Source organism: Neomonachus schauinslandi, chromosome 10, assembly GCF_002201575.2.
Source record: "Neomonachus schauinslandi chromosome 10, ASM220157v2, whole genome shotgun sequence".
NCBI classification, from domain to species: Eukaryota; Metazoa; Chordata; class Mammalia; order Carnivora; family Phocidae; genus Neomonachus; species Neomonachus schauinslandi.
The window spans coordinates 134,881,312-134,902,180 of record NC_058412.1 but is presented as its reverse complement, the minus strand read 5'-3'; the positions used below and the strand labels follow the sequence as shown (position 1 = coordinate 134,902,180).

At 53.4% G+C, this 20,869-nt stretch overlaps 1 protein-coding gene across 1 annotated transcript in view; it reads right to left on the bottom strand.

Annotated features, from left to right (window-relative positions):
* Nucleotides 1-20,869, bottom strand: part of PHACTR3 (phosphatase and actin regulator 3) — a 219,301-nt gene that overhangs the window by 21,198 nt on the left and 177,234 nt on the right. Inside the window, exon 8 of the mRNA XM_021677840.1 lies at nt 13,393-13,546. Within this exon, the coding sequence (XP_021533515.1) occupies nt 13,393-13,546 (154 nt within the window). The remainder of the gene's footprint in view (nt 1-13,392; nt 13,547-20,869) is intronic.

Sequence of the window (20,869 nt, the reverse complement as noted above, 5' to 3'; positions counted from 1 at the left end):
TTAGCTAACATGACATCATGAGGTCCTGAGCCCAGACAAGCAGCAACTATATGGGTAAAATTCCAGTAATGTTTGCATGCCCAGGATACATAAAGCTTGCCTCAGATTCTTAAATCCATGACCTTAAAGGTTAATCATCATGGGCATGATGCTGCATTTTGCAAATTTGGGATTCACAGTGAAAAGGAAAGCCCATTATAGCTCCAAATTTATGTTCCCCACACAGCTGTGCTTCTTTCTTTTTGGTGAAGATGCCCAGCTGTTAAGTTTTTTTGTTTGTTTTTTATTTTGTTTTTTGTTTTTTGGGGGGGTTTGGGGTTTTTTTGCTCAAGAGTGATCTTGGGCACGAGTTCTTTATGAATTTACTCATCCAACTTACTCCCTCCAATTTCTAAAAACTCCTTTGGAAACTGACCCATTGGCAGCTTCCAACACTGAGCCAATGAATGTGCTCTGATGCATCAGGGAGCTGAGCTCAGCTTCTCAGGATCCTTGCTGAGGGGTCAAGCTGGTGCTGGGAGAGTATTCTGCCACCAAGGGGCGGTCCTCAACCTGAGACCTCTCCTGATTGAGTCCTAGGTCAGCTGCTCAGACTCCACCTCTGATGGATCAGGAGAGCTCAGGCCCAGCCAGCCCTCCTCGGCATCTGAGGAAGATCATAGCCTTCCCCACAGCCCGATTCATCCAAACACAAACACTCAGCTCCTAATATGCCCAACCCCAAATCCCAAATTATTCAGCAAGGGCCAATAGCTCGAGCCCTGCAGGCTTTCAGAACAGAGAAAAGTAGATTCCAAGTCCCCTGTATTTTGCTTTGCTTGCATTTAATGCTGCCCCATTTCCAGGAGATCAAGAGGCTTGCTCTGTCCCTGGAGGTCAGTGAAAAACCACTGACCACTCGCTCGCTCTCTGTGAAAGCAGTGTGAAGTCAGAGGGAAGATACCTGGTATGAAATGAACCGACAGTAACGGGAAACACACAACCCTATGAAATACCACGCAGGTCCCTCAGTGTCCTTAATCCTGAGCTGGTGCTGCTCTTGACCACAATCGATCAGTTCAAAGCTGCCAGCAGAGGCTCCCCACGGGGTCTCCCCCCCTCCTGCGGGATCCCTGCACGGTCTACACACCCCTTCTGCAAGCTCACCTGCACTCATGGATTAACCACTGCTAAACGTGCCAGGGACCTGGATGTGCCAGGGGTCCCACCAAGGCTGTCCAGACCTGCACACAGAACCCCCTCCATGCATCTCCCTTCCTCCTTCCTGGGGCCCCTCCCTGGGGGGCAGAGCATCCAGATCCACCCTGGTGGGTGAGCTCCTCCAGCCCTCACCCTCTCCCCCAGTTCTGCTCCTCCTCCCCCATGCTCTCAAGTCCACACCCCTCCACCCCATGGCCCATGTGACAGTGTCCATCTCCTTGGCCAGCAGCACCTGCAGGACCAGTGTCCACCCGCCCCAGCCTGCTCCCTGCACTCGACCCCCCATGTGTCGGCAGAGCGGTCTTCCTCAGATGCCCCTCAACCCATGGCGCTCCTGCTTGTGACCCCTCAGGGGTGGCCCACTGCCTCTTGCAAAGACCAGACATCTCTGTTCACTGCTTAGCACCAACTTACTGAGCACCTACTGAATGCATCAGGGACACATTAGTGACCAGGTAGGCAGGATCCCAGTGTCAGGGGAGACGGACCCGGAAGAAACAAAAAGAGAGGCAATTTCAGACAGCAGGGTGATGAGGAAAACAATAGGACGATGTGACTTGGAGAGTCAGGGAGAGTAAGGGGGCAGGGGTGGTCATGGCAGGTCCCTCCAGGGAGGTGACCCCTGAGCTAGGCCAGGGACAAGCAGAGGCAATTACCTGTGGATGGCGAGCATAGAAAGCCCACCCCTGGCCCTACTGGGCCCACCACGGCCCTCCACAGCAACACCGCGTCCCCACAGCCACGCTGGCTCTGGACTTGGTGCTTGTTAGCTGGGGCGGCGGGGGGGAGTGGCGGGGGGGGCGCGGGGGGGTGGTGCTCTCAGCCTGGAACACCCTTGTGCTCCTGCCTACAGGTTAACGGACGCCTACGGATCCATCAAAATCATGCTCCGAGCCACACACTCTCAGATGCCCGTCCCCACCCCTGCCTCCCTCCTGCCCAATCCCCTCTCCCTCCTAGACCCTGCAGCTCCATGGGGGGGGGGAGGGGCACATGCCTGTCTTTGTGCATCTCAGAACAAGTCTTTTCATTCCTGCCCCCCAGACCCGGACGTTTCTGTACTTGGGGGCGAGCACTCCGCTGTGTCCACGGGCATTTGGAGCAGTTGGAAAAACCAGTCCTGCCGGCACGCACGGTGGGGGCTGCAAGCTGGGCCTGCGAATGATGCTCTAGGACTGATGCAGTGACAGGTGCTCGGAGCCCCCAGCCGCATGGGACACAGAGCAGAGTCCCAGGGCTGCCGCCGCTGAAGCAGACCGACTCAGCCCGGCCGAGGGGACGTTAGCTGCTGCGTTAACAGGACACGCGCCGGAAGCTCCAGCAGCACCAAGTCGGTAGCTTTCTACACCGTATGCAAAATGGGGGCAGGGCACCCTGGCATTGGGTGGGGAGACCCAGTGGCTGGGGGCAGGGGCTCCGGAACCTACCATGCGCTGCTCACGAACTTGTGAGACGCGGGGACACCACGTCGCCTCTCTGGGCCCAGTTTCCTCATCTGCAAAGACGACGGTCCCGGCCTGGGACTTTGGTCAGGCCAGAAAAGCAATCGGCTTGGCGCCCCCTCAGCAGCCAGGGGCCAAGACCCTGCTGTTGCTCTTATTACCAGGAAATGGAGTCACGGACACGTGTGTGGAAGTGAGACTCGTGGGCCATGCAGGTTCAGGCACAACCCCGCCGTGGAACAAAGGCCCCGCTCAGCCCAGCCAGCCTCTCAGCCTGAACTGCCGCTCACTGAGCACGTGCTGTCCCAGGCCCCAAAACAGAGCCGCCTCACCTCCCACACCTGCGGGATGGAGATGCCCGGCACTCGGCTGGCACGCTAGGTCCTGCGCCTCATGCCCATGGGTGCCGCGGGGCAGCTGTGCGGCAGTCTGCACCCCGGCGACGCCCTGTCCCCATGAGGCTGGGAGTCACAGCAGGTGTGCGGGCAAAGGTGAAGTGGGAAGACAGTGGCCAGGCTCTCGGGCCACGTGTGCTGTGGGCATCCTGAGTCCCTGTCACCTGCGCAGTCACAGGGAGCAAGCATGGTTAGGGCCCCCAGGTGGTAGGGGGAGCAGACTGGGGGTTAATGACTTCCCCAGGGCCAGCGCGGTCCGGCTGCAGTCAGCCTGACCCCGGGGCCGGGCTGGATCTGGACCCCCACCCAGCAGTACGTCACCTGCACCAAGTCATTAACATTTGCTCCGATCGGGGATCACGGTGCCGACCTTGTTGTCTTGACGGGAAGGATGGGTCAGGACAGTGTCTCCCACAGAAGCAGCCGGGCTGCCGTCCGGAACCAGTCGGAATGCCCGTCTCTCTGCGCGGTCCTGACGGCAAAGAGGCCGGAAGACTTGGAGGGCCGACAGGTGCCTCGTCTGCTCCGCAGCGGCCCCAGCAAAGAAGAACCTGCTGACGGCAGAATCACCGTGCTTCCTTGGGACCCAAAGTTAACTGTCACACATTCTTCTCCTCCGTCTTTCATCAGAACCTCCCAGAAGTGGAGTATTCAGTGACAACGCACTTCACAACGGGCTGCTCGCTCCACAGAGCGGAGCGCGTGTGAGTCGCCGCCTCACCAGGGCTGTGTGGGATTCTGTGGCTCCTTACTATTACTTAGGTCAGTACAGACGTTAGAGAGTCATATTTTAAAGTAGTATTCTTTGAAAGTTCTGTTGTCATTTTACTTGGGGATGAAAAGTTCTTTGTTGTTACGAATTTCCGTGTCTGCAGTTCCTAATGAAGTTGAGAGCTTCCCATGGGTTTGTTTACCACCCTGGCTCCCTTCTCCCGAGCCACGCGTGCTCCAGGCTTGCTCACCCGCGGACCTGCTGGGGTCCGCCTGTGTTCCCCGACCAGTGGCCTCACTCCCGAGTGATGCGGACGTTGTCTAATTCAAGGTGCTTTTCCTCCTCCTGCTCTTCTTGCTTTTCTTCTCCTCCTGTTTCTGGAAATGTAGCTCATGACAATAATCCATAAAAAGGAAAACACGGACGTGTGAAAATGAGCCTTGTAGTTTTACTTTAAAAGTAAAGATCTTGAGGGAAACTCCCAGTCTGTTGACTGTGGGAGGGAAGAGCCAAGCGAGCAGATGCGTCTGCTCCTTTGAGATGAGACATTACTAAAAACCAACATTTGAATTCTGTGTCACACTACGGAAACCCTTCTGACAGGATGCTAAAGTGGCATAATCTCATACTTGCTAAGAGGGTCTCCCTTAAAAAATATGTATTTTTACTTACTTTTTACAGTAAAATCTAGAAATAATTTTGAAACCATGTCTAGAAAAATATATGCCGTAGAGATAAAATGAAGAGCTGAGGAAATCCAGGCAAAGGGCATAGAAGAGAAGGTCAAACGTGGACCCACACCCCAAATGATAAAACAGCTTTGCCACAGGTAGCTAGCTGCACACTTGGCTCTGAGCGTCCTGGTGGCCAAAGCAAAAAGGGAAACACAATTAATTACAAAGTGTACATTCTCTCTCTCTTTTTTAAGTAGGTTCCACACCCAGCATGAAGCCCAACATGGGGCTTGAACTCACAACCCCGAGATCAAGACCTGAGCCCCCCAGATGCCCCTAAAGTGTGCATTCTCCTTAAGATACTAACGGGCAGCTGTCATGCAGAACACAGTTTATTGGGATCCTGAAGCCTCAGAGAACAGTCTTCCCAGGGTCCTGAGGAAGAGACACAGTGCATCTCAGGGCAGCAGGGACACTTGAGGAAGAAGCGCCCTGTTAAAATAGAGATCCCTACTCAGGAGATCTGGAGCAGGGTCCAGGAATCTGTTTTCACAAAGCTCCCTAGTGATCGAGACGCACAGAGATGGGCACTGGTGTAACCAGAAGACCAGTTACCCACCCACGTTTCCTGCTGTGCACCCATGGGCAAGTGACTGCACTGTTCTGAGCCAATTTTCCTCATCTGAAAAATAGGACCATTGATATTAGCTACCCCAGAGAGCCCTTGTGAGGCTTCAAGGGGAGAATATTCAAGAAGCACTCCACAGGAGGCTGGTACAGAAAAGACTCTGAATAAATGTTAGCAACGACCATTATATGACCGTCTTGCAGGATGCCTGGGGAACTGGAGCCGAGTTGCTCAGGATGAGCTGGGTTCCCACCCTGCAGGGTGGGGGGGATGAAGCGATGCTTCTTCAGTTGGCAAATATCTATCAATGCCCGGCTGCTGTGAGGAACCACCCCCCCGCCCCAGGCAATGAAGTTTCACCCCCGCCCAAAAGACTGGCTTCGTTTCCAGCAGTGAAAAGTCATTTATTTTTCTGGTAAGCCCACAAAAAAGAAAGGTTTCTGTATTTTTGAAATTCTGTGTCCACAGAACGGAGACCCCGCAAGGGACCCTCATCACCCTGAGGCTTCAGTGGACAGAAGGTACCAAAGCTGGTACTCAGGTCCAGGCGACCCCACGATAAAGCAGATGCCAATCTCCATCCCCATCCCTCAAAGCATCCAGCTTCTTCCTTCAAATTCTGCAGATTTCGAGGTGACCATGGTGGGTGGGGCAGTTGCATACTCCCCCCCCCCCCCCCTCCGGGAACCTGCGTTTCCATGGAGGCGGAGTGGTGGCAGACTGTTCTGGATACGGCTGAACAAAATGTACAAAGGGACAAGCTTGAGGATCATTTGACCCCTGTATTAACATGCTAAGTACCAACCCCCAAAGGACATTAGTGAGCCTTAATCAGCTTCTCACGACGTGGCCCTGGAGTGGAGGGCCCCTAACAGAACAGTTAATAGAAAGTTCGTGCATCACTGGGGCCCCTCTGTCCAGGCGGATTATACAGCAGCCGCAAATAAGAACGAATGGGAACAGCAATCACATCGGCATTAACAACGATGCTGATGCTACTCTGCGACCTGCAGGCTTCACTGGCCTCCAGGTGAATGTACAGGGGATGCTTGCAGAATCCTCCCATGCAGGTGACCACTAACCCAGGGGCCCCCCAGCCAAGCGCCTACCGGCAGCAGGTCCATCCCCCTGAGTGCCTCCCGCCAGGAATGTGCTTTCTGTTCTTGCAAGGACTAACCGGGGGAAGGCGCTGCCCTGTCTCCATCTTACACCCGGGAGGAGACTCAGAGATGGCAGTGCTTTCCCCAGTTCCCACTGCCGTGATGGGGAGGCTGGGATCGAGACTGCCTGCCACGTTTCCCCAGAGCCTGTGTCTGGCTGAGGGGCCCTTCTCCACGGGGTGGGGGGACACTCTGCATCATCTCTGTCCCCCCACCCGGACAGGGACAGGAAGTACGCTGCACCCAAGGGCCGTACGTGTTGCTGGAAGCCCCCAGATGCCCCCTGACAGAAGGAAGCCAGACCACGATGAGAAAACGCAAGGCCCTGAGATAAATGAGGCAGAGCTCTCCCAGAACGCTTCCCCTGGGCCCGGGCGTGGGGTTCCAGGGGACACGCCTGGAACCAAGGGACCCGTGGGACCCCGAGCAAGTCACTGAACCTCCCCTAAGCCTTAGTGTGCTCATCTGTAAAATGGAGATAAGAAGGGGGGGGAATCGGAGGGGGAGACGAACCATGAGAGACGATGGACTCTGAAAAACAAACTGAGGGTTCTAGAGGGGAGGGGGGTGGGAGGATGGGTTAGCCTGGTGGTGGGTATTGAGGAGGGCACGTTCTGCATGGAGCACTGGGTGTTCTGCACAAACAATGAATCATGGAACACTTCATCTAAAACTAATGATGTATGGTGATTAACATAATAAAATAAAATTTAAAAAAAAATCAGAGAAAAAAAAAGAATACCTATTTTACCCAGTTCCTGCAAGGATTAAATTAAATGAGGGAAAGCAAGCAGAACTTACTGCACGGGGTCGGCCCTGAGAAGTGAAAGCTCCCAGGCATCCTTAATCGCCACGCCCTCTATGTGGTGCACAAGTCCACGGCTTTGGGCCTGATTTCCAGAACACGCCTACTGTGTGATACACGGGGGCTGTGGGTCCCTAACGTGCTGCCTGCCGCCAGGTGGACACGTTTCAGAGGTGCGCTGCCCACCCATAGGGAGGGAGGCCTCTGACTTCACAGAGTCCCCAGGCCCAGCTCACGGAGCCGGGGACTGTGACCACTTCACCAATAGCCCTGGGAGCACCCCTAAATGAAGTCTCCAAGGTCTAGAAATTAAGGAAAATAAATCAAAACAAAAACAGCCAGCACACTGGAGGGGGACCGGTGGATGGCGTGTTGCCATGGCAACCAGGGCTGAATTATTCAGCAAGTGCTAGCAGAAGACCCTGGAAGGAGGCAAAACAGACAAAGGGATCCAATTAAACCATTTCTGTGGGGAAACAAGTGGCTGACCCTCCGGGACACAACGTCTCAACTGCCACTCTGCAGTCCCAGAACTAGACCTGCTTTTCCGTTTTCACACCTGGTGATGAATGCTCAAGGAACTACTCTTGTCCAAGGTCTAAAATTAATTATAGACTCAGCAAGTAATGGGCGAAACCCAGTCCAGGGCGTGTGTTCGGGGTACCTCTCCAGGCCCTCCAGAGCAATTCCTGGCCCCCACCTCTTCCCACCTCCTCTCTGCACTCACAGACAGGGGTGCGGGGGTCCCTGGACTTCTCTTACTCCAGGCATCCTTGTGATAATTTTGTCCTGTGTTTGAACTACATATACATCACTGTTCACTATTTTTCTTTTTTTTTTTTTTTTAAGATTTTATTTATTTGAGAGAGAGAGAGAATGAGAGAGAGAGAGAGCATGAGCGGGGGAGGGTCAGAGGGAGAAGCAGACTCCCCGCCGAGCAGGGAGCCTGATGTGGGACTCGATCCCAGGACTCCAGGATCATGACCTGAGCCAAAGGCAGTCGCTTAACCAACTGAGCCACCAGGTGCCCTTTTCTTTTTTTTAATAAAGATTTTTATTTATTTGAGAGAGGGAACAAGCACGAGTGGGCAGGAGGGGCAGAGAGAGAGGCAGAAGCAGACTCCCCACCGAGCAGGGAGCCCGACGCGGGGCTCGATCCCAGGACCCTGAGACCATGACCTGAGCCGAAGGCAGACACTTCACTGACTGAGCCACCCAGGTGCCCCACTATTTTTCTCTTTAGATCAATTCACTTGATACTCTATTTTGAAAGAGAACTTTGTTTACCAAATAGAAAACCATTATCATTTGGCAGAGCTAGAAGCCAGCTAAAAAATAATACAGTAAGTGAATATATTTTTTGCCTCTGGTAGGGAAGGATTTTTTTTTTTTTAAAGATTTTATTTATTTATTTGAGAGAGAGAATGAGAGAGAGAGAGCAGGAGAGGGCGGAGGGTCAGAGGGAGAAGCAGACTCCCTGCCGAGCGGGGAGCCCGATGCGGGACTCGATCCTGGGACTCCAGGATCATGACCTGAGCCGAAGGCAGTCGCTTAACCGACTGAGCCACCCAGGCACCCAGGGAAGGATTTTTTGAAAAGGACACAAATGGCACGAACCCTCAAGTATATTAGAGGTCGGCAAACTATGCCCTGTGGGCCACTGCCTACATTTGTCAATAAAGTTTTATTGGCATGCAGCCAGGCCTACTCACGCCACACGGGGTACCTGCTGTGTTAGTGCTTTGACAGTAGACTTGTGTTGTTACAACAGACACTGTCGGGTCCACAAAACCGAAAATATTCACTCTCTGGCCCTTCACAGAGAAACCTGTGGATGCCCGAAGCATGATTAGTAATCCAATGACCTTCCTGCACACAGGAAAGTGTGAACAAAATGAAAATACGAGCCCCCAAATTGAGAAAGGAAGGGAAACCACAATTTCCAAAGTACACTCCTAAAATTATTAAGACAAAGAAGGCAGCAGGTTAAGTACGTGAAAAGAAGAAGAAACCAAGTAGCTGATAAACACAGAAAATGTTCAATCTCACTAGAAATAAGACAACACCAAACCTCCTGGGAGTGCACATCCCATCAACAAGACCAGCAACAATGTACGCCAAGCTTGACTAATGAGCATATTCTCTTGGCCACAGTGACTGGCTCAGGGATGAGCATGTGACCCAAACTTGTCCAATTAGCCCCTTCTATCCCCTTGGTCAAGGTGACTGGTTCAGGAATGGGCTCCTGTATAGATGTAAGCCTGGAGCTTCGGGGATTAGGATGTCCGAGTGACAGAGCCAGAGAATGAAGTCACACAGAGCACAACAGAGTCAAGAAACAGAAACAGACCAACTCCTGTCAGTGCCATGCAAGCACCTGGATCCAGCCATGCCTGGAGCACACCCAGATGCTGTAAGCCCCATAGGGCAGAAGGGCCTCTGTACTGTTTGCTCTGACACCCTAGCACCCTGCACGGTGTCTGGCACGTCACGGTTATTCAGAAGTAGCTGCTGAGGTGTGACTGCATGAGTAAGGCTTGTGCCCCAGTGACAAGAAAGGAGCAGTTTGCAAAGAAATGGAGGCAGAGAGGATCAAGACAGGTCGTTCCATCATGACTCCAGCATGCGGCAGGAGACTCTATTCATGGCACGCCCCTCTCCCCGTGGCTTCTCATGTGAGCCTTAAAACACCCCGGTGAAGAGACAGGAAATCTCCTTTATCATAAAAACAGTATGTAAGTAGAACACAGGGCTCATGCTTCAGCAGCAACACTGACAGGAGAACGAAGGCTCGGTCCCTCAGGGGTCTACAGACCTGGAAGCTCTCGTCACAGCCCCCTGAACAGTGCTGCAGTTCGGGAAGCACAGACTGTCCTGTTCTTCACGTGACACGCTGGAACTGGAGCCCCGCGAGAGATGAGGCCCACCCGTGCTCAGTAGCGGCTGGGACTATACCCCGAGGGCTGGATCCCCGCAGCCTGTGATCCATGGTGGGGTCTGGGAGCCTCACCTGCCTATGCAGGCTGTCAGGGCCAACCAAAGCATTAGCTATCCAAGTCCCACCGAGGGTGGCCCCACATCCCCAGCCTCATCCCAGGATGTGGAGATCGTCCCCACCGCCTCCCTGGTCCTCAGTCTAACGTTCCTGCCACTACACCAGTGACTCCCCCGGCGGGGGGGGGTGCGGTGCACGAACTTCCCCTGCCCACCGTGGGTGAGGTCTGGGCACGTGGGTCCGGGTGGACACCCCACAGCCCCCGGAACACCTCCAGCATGGCTGGGGCCAGAGCGATGCCAGGAGTGCCCATGCGGCCATGCACGTGGCCGTCCCAGTGCCCAGGCAGAAAAGGCCTCCCGGCTGCACACACTGGGTCCAAGACGCCCCGCCCCCTCCTCTGGAGCTGCATGCACCTTCTGCTGCAGCATTAAAGGCTCTGACGTGTCCCGTGCCAAACAGACCACTCTCGTAATGGTTCCCAGTGCCTGCCACGACTTTAGGAAATGCTGGTCCACACCCCTCTCTCCGGAGGGCCTCTGGGAGACCATGCCCCGCAGCAGGGGCTGACCCTGGTCTGGGGCTCCGTGTCCTGAACCTGTCCCCTCCCCTGCTCTGGGGCATCCATGCCTGTGCCCTGGCCTCCTCTCCTCTCTGTGACAGCTGAGCCCCTCAGGGATTCACGCATCTGTTGCCCTCCCCCCTCCCTCCCGCGTGTGTTTCTTGAGCATCTTCCCTGGACCAAGCACCGGAGTGGGTGTCAGCCACGCGGAAAGGGGTCTGAGGCCACTGCTGTTCTCCAGGAACTCTCAAGCTGACGGGAGTGACCTCCACGGCCCGGGGCTGAATCTCTAGCAACTGCCACAGTGCCCACCCCTCATATGAGTAAATTAAGCCCTTGTTGATTGACCAGATGAAGTGATAAATGCTTGATGGGTGTCACAATCTCATTGCAATCAGGCTAATATGGTCCAACACTGGGAGGTTCCCTCACCATGCATTATCAGGCAACTGGTTAAAATGTTCTGGTCTCAGGTTTGGATGGGGGCTCATGGATCTGTATTATAAGAAGCTTCCCCACGGGGTTCCCGAGCCCCAGGTCAGCACCAGGCACCCTCCGCCACACAGCTCTGAGCCCATGCAGGACGTGGACCCGGCTCCCAGAGGTCAGCAGCCCAGCCTCGAGCACCTGCCGCATGACAGGGGCTCTGCAACACGCCTTCCTTACGGGATCTCCCTGAAACAGACAATGACCTTGGAAGGTCAGCACCCCACTTTACAGACGAGAAAACCAAGACCCGGGGGAGGGGGGTAAGGTCACCCAGCGCATCAGCAGAGAGCAGAATTCGAATGCAGGTCTGCATGATTCCAAGTCCTTAAGACACTGGCTCGGCGTCCCAGTGGCCTGCAGTAACGTGTGCCATGCTGAACCGCGCCCCCCCCCCTCCCCCACTGTGGGCCTGGCAGCTGGTCTCATCCCCATTTTACAGGCGAGAAAACCGAGGTGCAGAGACAGCACCCAGTGTCTGGGCTTCACCCACGCACGCTCCTTGCCCTGCACCCCGAAAACACTCAGTAAAGGATTTCAGTGGAAGGTGGGTACCCTGGGGTGCATGCTCCCCAACACAGAGCAGAAACAAGGGTTGGTCCACTTGAACACAGAGCCCTGGGCCTCGGGCAGAGGAAGGACTTCCTGGAGAAGAAGTCCAAGGTGACCTTCAGATCAGTGTGTGTTGACCAGGATGGATTCTGTCCCCCGGGGGCCACTCAACAATGACTGGAGACACTGTAGCTTGTCACAGCTGGGCGGGTGGGGAGACTAGAGGAGTACCTTTCGGGTGGAAGCCAGTTTGCTGCTGAACGTCCCACCAAGCGGACAGCCCCGCCACAGAGTCCTCTGGCCCCAAAGGTCAAGAGTGCCGAGGCTGGGAGATCCTGAGACCTTCGCTACTGCACGTGTGGCCCACAGACCGGCAGGAACGGCATCCCTGGGAGCTCGTCTAACATGCAGACCCTCAGGCCTCGCTGCAGACCTGCTTCATCAGAATCTGCATTTTCCCATGGTCGCTGTAGGTGACCTGGGTGCAGGGGACAGGGAGAAGTGTGGGTCAAGGGCAAATCAAGGGTGGGGCCCAGGGACAGCTGGTCCAGCTGGTCATCAGAAGATTGTCTCTTCCTGCTCTGCAGGACCAGCTTTGGGGTTTAAAGAGGGAATGGGTGGGCTGGAGGGGATCCAGGACACCGTCCCTTCAGCCCAGCCCAGCCGATACACCACAGATGCCCGAGGAAGGTCGGGGAGATGGCAACATGCGGGCGGCTGAGCGCAGCACTGGGTGCCTGAAAGCCCATTAATATTTCCTCTCCGATACCCACATACAAATCTTGGGGCTACGATCTGGCCCCTCTCTTTGGGAGGATCGGAAGAAGCAGAGGCCTACCCTGCTGGAAGAGCCTGACTCCCAACAAAGCCCTTTAGTTCAAGCTCAGCTCTGGGCTGGCTCCGTGGCAGGGGACGCTGGTGAGAGCCGGGAGGCCCAGCGTGCTCTGGGTTCTGGACCCCCGTGACCCCAGTTCCTGGAAAGCACCCTAGAGTCAGCCAGCACTTGAAACCGCCACATTGTCCCAGTCCCACCCTGTCCTCCTTACAAAGCATCCTGTCGCAGGCCACACAACAATCCCAGCAGACCTCAGCCGCAGAGACCCACAGCTGCACGCTGCGCTGGCCCGTAACCCAGGGCATCTCCAGCCGGCCAACCCCGGGGACCGCCGAGGGGACCCTTGGGAGCAGAAGGTGCTCACTCACGGCTCTGGGGCACAGCCAGGTGGCAGATGGGCTCAACTTGGTGCACACACTGTGCCCCCAATACAGATTTACAGCTTTTCTTGAACAACTTAGAAGATCTGGCAATACCGAATGCAATTCTTGCAGGAAAATGATCAGGTGGGACTCTCCCCCATGCCCTGGACACCGACAAAGCACGTCCTCCCCACTCTGTCACTGTCTCTCCCCACAGCGACCCCCTTCACTCCTGCAGGCGCCGGCCTGGCCGCTATAGACCAGGGCTTCTCCACTGGGGGGGCGGGGGATGTGCTCCCCCCCCGGGGGCATTTGGAAACATGTGGCGACAGTTCTGATTGTCACAGGAGGATGTCACAGGTAGAGACCCAGCTTGCTGCTCAGCACCCGACGGCGCACGGGATAGCCCCCACGACAAAGCACTGTCCCAGCCCAAGTGCGGACAGTGGCGAGGTGAGAAGCCACCGTCAGAGCCCCGTGCGGGGGCCCTGAGACAGCGCAGCCCCGGGAAGGCAGGGCTTCTGAGGGGCTCGGGCTATCCGGTGGGACGCAGCCTCCGCCTGTGGGGACACGCCACTACTCACTTGGAGAGTTTCATCTCAATCTGCTGCCGGATTTCCTGTCTCTCTTCATCAGTCCTCCTGGGGAAAATATTCCTGTCTTCCAATTCCTGCTTGCTGGGCCGATTCCTCAGCTTCACTGCCAAGAGCTCCTTCTTGCATTTCCTTGGCAGTGTTCCTGAGCGCCACCAAAGAGGGGGAGAGAAGGGGAGAAAACATGTGTTAGTCAACTGCTGGCTGGTTGATCTAGCCACGCACCTGTTGCAGGAAAGCTTCGGCATCAGAGCCACGGGGGTACCTTTGTCAGCTTGGGGTGCCTTCCAGCGGGAACGTGGGCAACACTGGGACAGAGGGATGTCACCACCCATGGGCCACACCTTCCACGGGTGGGCGATCGATCACACATCCCAGGCCTCCAGGGACGGTCCTGGTCAACACCTGTTGCCCCGGGGTGATTATTAATGGCACCCAGGTTTTCTTCTGAGTGTGGACCATGACTTACAGTTTACTTCCCACATGGCAGCCCGCTCCTCTCCCCCTTCCCCACATGGTCCACGCTCCCTGCTGACCACTACTCTCTGGCCACATGGGTCTTCTTTGAGTCCCTAGAACATCCCACCTCAGGGCCACTGCTGCCGGTCTGCCCTCCGCCTGCCACCCTGCTCTGCTAGACCGTCTAGGGCCGGCCCCGTCGCCACAGCCAGCCTTGAACCTTCCTGAAGAGGCCCAACGGGGCTCCAAACACCAGCACACCACACCATTAATCCCCCCTGTATCTCATCTCTTTCCTGTCAGTTACTTTATTCCGTCTCCTGCACGAGACTAAGTTCAATGTCAGTCTGCCCTCCCGGGCCCCAGATCCATGCTGATGCAGCATGTTCCCAATGAATACTGTTGAACGAAGGAATGGGGGGCTGACTCAGGGTCTCCAGGCTGAGGCTGATCTTTATTTCCACACATGCCTAGGATCAGCTGAGTGAAATCAGGGTGCGAGTAAGACCTCAGAGAATGGAATGTCTAAATTAAGAGAAGTGGGGTTTGGCGGTGTTCACGAGCAGAGAAGGATCATTCATTACTGGGCTAGGAAATGGAGGTGTTCTGGTTCGTTGAGCTTTCTGAATGAGACTCCCCACCTGCCCTGGCGAGTAACTGCGAAGTACAATGCAGGGTGTGTGGTTTTGTAGCTCTATTGGGACACAGGTTTCAATCCTGGGGCTCAAACCATCATCCAACGTGGACACTCCCATGGGTGGAAGGAAAGGTTATTTCTCAAGAAAAATGACTCCTGAAGACAGCCAAGGTCCAGTGTCGAAGATGGGACGCAAAGCGAGAAATGAGTCTAATGACGTGATAGTTCAACAGAAGTTTGAGATAAAGTGAGACACAAAAATTGGGGCTCAGCTGAGGTTTGAATTTCTAGTATGTGCTTGTTTGCTGTGTGTTTTATAGAGACAGAGAAAAATAATGACTCCACAAACCATTTCAGCAAGGGCTCCAGCCTGAATTTATTTTAATAGCTTTATAAATGACTAGAGCCCTATATTTATAGGATCATAAAGAGCCTGAAGGAGTCACATGCGTTTCCCGTTAGTCTTTACTGTGTGTTCTGGGGGAAATCAAAAGCTATGGTGGCATTCATGAGTTAAGGGAGTCTCGAAGGTCTCGGGACAAATCCTTCGTGAATGTCAAGGGTCTAATACATGGCAAGGAGGGATTGCCATTTTCGGAGAACCAGAATGTGCTCAACCACGAAACGGCCCTGAATGCGGTTTAATCTTTTTAGCTTTGATAACGAAAGTCTTTTAAGCCCATTGCAAATGTCTTGGGTTTCTTATTACAAACTTTAATCATATTTGTTCTTCACTGAGAAAAAGCTCCCCTCATCAGAGATTTCCAGATGTAAATGAGAATTCACTCCACGCTGGGAACAAGTGGTTCTTCCAGCCTCCCAAGCACAGCCCGCGCACACAGTAGGGCCACCACAAAAACTTATGGGATCACTTCGGGTCTTCTCCAGAGTGTCAGCATATTACTAGGTTTTGTTACTGAAAAGTCAAAAAAGGAAATTTCCAGACAAATAGCTTAAAATGAGCCTTTTCATAAATTTGACCAGCACGCACACCTGACCATCAGCACCAGTGGGACTGAGCACGCGTCCCAGAGTGCAGGCGCTAACACGGAGCAGGAGGTGAAGCTGGGGAACAGCGGCCGTGAGACCTTTCTGTCCAGACTGTGGGAAGCGAGCCAGCTTCCCTTCCCAGGTGCCCCGGGACACACCTATGTTCCTGTGTTCTGACCCAGAAATCCCACTCCCAGGAGTCTGCCTCCCAAAACAAGTGGGATGAGCACATAAAAGCACATAAAAAGGTGTTCATCCAGCATCATCGATGAAAGTAAGAAACTACACACAACCAAGAAATCCAAGACAACACCTGTCAGATTGTGGCGCATCGTACCATTGGACCGTGGCAAGCCCATCGAAAACGGTGGTGTGTGAGCTACTGAGCGCCAAAAAGACACTCACGGGATGCTTGCAACATTTGTAACCGCAGCTTTTACAGAAGTACGTACGTCGTCTATAGAAATATACTTGTGTATGAGCAGGTGTCTAATTTTGCAAATATACCTGGTATTACAAATCAGCACAGAAATTTCAGGAACTGATCACTTTATGCATTCATTTGCTCTTCTGTATTATATCTTCTATCACATAATTCCCTTATATGAAAATAAATAATTATTTAAAGAGAAAGAACAATGCTGAGCGACATCGGCAAACACGCTGGAAAATTCTCTCCTCCGTAAAAGCAACAAGACAACTGGCAAAAATGTTCAGGATCCACTTTTTCGGGACTCTGTAAACGCACACAGGGAATGTTTATCCAAGGAAAAGAGGCTGAGTCTCTGTAAGGAAGTTTCGCTCTGTCCGGCACCAGGACCCTCCTCCTCCAGCCCTGCGGTAGCCTTGAACTCCAAGAGTTTGCATTCTCCATGAAGATCAGCCGCCTGGCAGTCCCTGGAGGGCGCAGCCAGGCCTGGTTCCCCAGGAACTGCCATCCTCCAACCCGTCTGCGGGCTCCCCAGATGCCCCCACGTGCAAGGCTGGCCGCGCCGGACCTGATCAGAGCTCGCCCAGCCCAAAATGTCTTTCCCTGGGTGCATTTGTTGAAAACGCTATTGTCTTTCCAAGGCCAAGACTCTCATGGACCTTCAGACCAGTCCTGCTCAATAGCCTATGGAGTTCTGTATTGGCAAAAGCCAATAAAAAAAATCAACATATAGGGGCGCCTGGGTGGCTCAGTCGTTAAGCGTCTGCCTTCCGCTCAGGTCATGATCCCAGGGTCCTGGGATCGAGCCCCGCATCGGGCTCCCTGCTCAGCCAGGAGCCTGCTTCTCCCTCTTCCACTCCCCCTGCTTGTGTTTCCTCTCTAGCTGTCTCTCTCTCTGTGTCAAATAAATAAATCTTTATTAAAAAAAAAATCAACGTATAGGCCAAAATATTAAGTAAATTAGAAGTGAAAGCCTGATGTTGCCACATCCAGTCCAACACCAGCGAACGCTGGGGGTGCCTGTCCAACGTGCAGCTGACAGGCAGGGCGCGGGAGGTAGATGGGGTGATGCGGCTACCTCTCCCCAGGCACCGGAGTGGCGCCGACAGCCACCGAGGGGCAGAACCAGGGCTCCAGCTCAGCCAGTAGGAGGCAGCCTTGCACGTGCCCTGCTCACTGACACCCCAGCCCGTGTGGTACCCCCAGCATCCCCCAGGCCCCTGTCCCGTCAGCTCCCATTACCCACCCCAGCGAAGCAAAGGAGGCTCTTGGAGAACTTCAGGCCATCAGTCACTCCCTTTTTTGTGAGAGGCTCCCTTCTCTTTCCCCACAAGCCCCCGCACCAGTCTGGTGTCCTCCCGCCTTGAAGGCTGCAGCTCAGTTTCCTTCACTGGTTCCTTGTCATCTCCCCAGCTCTACATGTTGGGGTGCCCCGGGACTCAATCCTCAGACTCCTCTGTCCACACCTGCTTCCCACGTGACCGCCTCTGTCCCATGAGACCCTCCAGCCCCACTACTAATGGCTTGGGATTTCCCCAGGAGCCACACTGGGGGCTTCTTCTCCTGCACTCCAGACTTGCTTACCTACTGCCTTCAGGATGTCCCCACCTGGGTCCCTACCTGGCATCTCAAACGTAGCACGTTCACAACCGAGCACCTGCTCTCCCGCTGAAGCCCAGCCAGGCTGAGCGACATTCACGGATCTGCTCAGGGCGGCCAGGCCCCGGCTATGCCCAGCACCCAAGTGAGGGCCGTGTGGTGTGTGCGGCTGAGCCTGCTCAGGCGAGGGAGGGAAAGGGGCAAATAAGCACCTATAATGACCAGAAACACAGGACGTGTGCCTTCTACGTGTGCATGTTCCCAGCATACCCGAACTGCCTGTCTGCCTGGCTCCTTCCCTAACTGCAGTCATGGCATGAGCTGGGGACGTTTTCACTCACAGAGAAAAACAAACCTGCCGGGCTCATCCATGGGGAGGACGGTTCCTTGTTCAATGTTTCCCACACACAAATTCAGAAAGTGCCTGCTGACTTACACAGTGCCAGAGAATAAGCCACAGAGGAAAGGGGCGCGAGGTAGAGCTCAGGAAAGGCTTCCTGGAGGGGGCGGGATCTGAGCTGGGACCTGAAAGTGGCCCCCCACCCCACCCGGGGACATGTGGTCCCAGAAGCTAGCTTCACTCCATAGGAGGAATGTGCCAGGGAGATCTGCCTCAGCCTCCAAAGTAAAAGTGACGGCGTGGACTTCCGCTTCTGGCCAAGACGGAAAATGGAGACTAGCTCTTCCTCCCAAAAAGAAAACAAAACGAAGTCAAGCTACACGAAACGATGGTGAAGGTGCTGGAAAGCACAATGATCCTGGTGGGACAGGAACCAGATAAAGTGAGCCCTATGAATGCCCCGCTTCTGCCCCCCCACCTCCCAGGCTCTGGGCCGGGGACCCGAGGGGAGGAACTGGGAGGAGCCTGGAACATGCCTGAGTTGAGAAGGTGAAGGGGGAGACCAAGGACCCCTGAGTCTGCCGCATGGAACTGGGGGGCAGGGGGCCGCCCAGATGCAGAACTGAAGATCTGGATTTTAGCAGAGGCTGGATTTAAACCTAAGTAAGAATTGCACTCAGTGCAAATAGTCTGAATACCCTCCTTAAAGGCAGAAATGCTCAGAATGGATAACAAAGCAGGACCAAACTAGATGCTGCCTACAGAACATACATGTTGAATGCAAAGACTTAAACAGCCTAGAAGTAGCAGGGGAATGATGCAGTGCTCTAAGCCTGACCACAGGAAGGCTGAAGGGGCACGTGAATAGCAGACACGGTTGGTTTCCCAGCCAAGAACCCCATCAGGGATAAAGGGATGATCTGAGTGATAAAGGGGCAACTTCATCAGGAGGATGGAACAATGCTAAGTATTTGCGAAACTGGCAAGAGGTTCAAAACCATAAAGCTAACCTGACAGAGAGTAGAAAGGATAAATCTAAAGGGAGAGTTGAAGGTTTCAAGACCCCCGTAAGTAATTGTAAGAACAAGGGAAGGAAGTGTGCAAGGATGTGGAAGTGTGCAAGGATGTGTGCAAGGATGTGGAAGACACGGACACCACCATCAAGCAGCTGGATCTGACTGGCGTTTAGACTGGTGTTTATAAAATCCCGCATAGGAGATCCCACTGCCTTCTCAAGCGTATGTGCGGCGGCTGCCAGGATAACCACGGGCTGGGTTATAGTCCAGTCTTGACTGATTTAAAAGCACTCCAGTCCTATAAGACATGCTCTCCGATCAGAGTGAAATGAAACTGGGCACTGGTAACAAAAAGATCTCCAGAAAAGTACCCAAATCTTTGGAAACTACATTAAAAAAAACTTTGGAATAACCCACAGTTCCAAGAAGAAATCAAAAGGGAAATTAGAAAATATTCTGAATAAACAAACTGAGCATGACCTGTAGCTCAGCCTCTGCTAAAATCCAGAACATATCAAAATGGTGTTGGGGGAGAGTTAGCCTTTAATGCCTATCTTAGAAAAGAAGAAAGCCTTCAAACCAATGACCTCAGGTTCCATCTTAAGAAGCTACAGAAAGAAGAGCAAATTAAACCCAAGGAAGTAGAAGGAATCATAAAGATCAGAGTAGAAAGTGAAATCGAAAACAGAAGCAAAATGAAAAAAAAAAAACAAAAAAACAATTGAAACCAAAAGCTGGTTCTTTGAGAAGAGCAATAAAATTGATAAAACTCTAGGCAGACTTATCAGGGGAGAGAGAAAGAGAAAGAGGGGGAGGGAAGGGGAGGGAGATGCAGGGAGGGGAAGGGAGGGGGAAGGGAAGGAGAGGGAGGGGGGAGAAATTACCAACATCAGGAAATAAGACAGGTTCTTCTATGCAAACTTGCAATTCTATGCAAACTACCAAGGCTCACTCAAGAAGAAATATAAAACCAGAATAGACTTTTATCTATTAAAGAAATAGAATTTGTAGTTAAAAACCTTCCCCCAGGGGTGCCTGGGTGGCTCGGTTGGTTAAGCGTCTGCCTTCGGCTCAGGTCATGATCCCGGGGTCCTGGCATTGAGCCCCGCGTCGGGCTCCCTGCTCGGTGGGAAGCCTGCTTCTCCCTCACCCTCTGCACCTTTGCTCCTGCTTTCTCTTTCTCTCTCAAATATATCTTTAGAAAAAAATTTTAAAAAAAACCTCCCCCCATAGAAAAAAAACCCCTACAGGCCAGATGGATGCATTGATGATGAAACATGTAGTAAATAATACCAATTCTATACAAATAATTTCAGAAGGTTGAAAGAAGGGTGAGCACTTTAAAGCCCATCCCACGAAGCTAGGATGGAGTGATGTTAAAACCAGAAAAGATACTTGAATCAAAGAAAGACTTAAAGACTGCCACACCTCAACAATACTGATATAAAGTCATAAACAATTTTAGCAAATCAAATCCGAGAATTTATAAAAATGAGAATACACCATGACCAACTGGGAGGCAAGGGGGCTTAGTATTTGAAAGGCAATCCATGTAATTCACCAAATCACCAGACTTAAAGAGAAACCATAGGGTTATCTCAGTAGACTCCCCGGTACCTACGGGGAGCTTGCCCGGTCAGAGCTGGAAGGGGCCCACCAGGCTCCCCCCGCCCACCCCAGGGCATGCACTGGAGGGATGATGAGGCTCAGGGAGACCAGAGCTGGCCTAGTCACAGCTGAGCACAGAGCTGGCAAGCGGCCTTCTGGCTGTGACAAGTAAACAAGGACGTTCACTTGCTCGGCTACAAAAACATGTCCTTGTCACAGACAGCTTCAGCTTAAAGCAGTATTAGGAGGGAAAAGATCCCCTTTCCCGCCCACTTCTCAGCTCCAGAAGAAACCACTACTATGTTTTAGATTTACTTCCAGATCTACTTCTATACAATTAACAACTTACTCCCACGTCACTCGTACATTTTATGGAAGTGGGATCACGG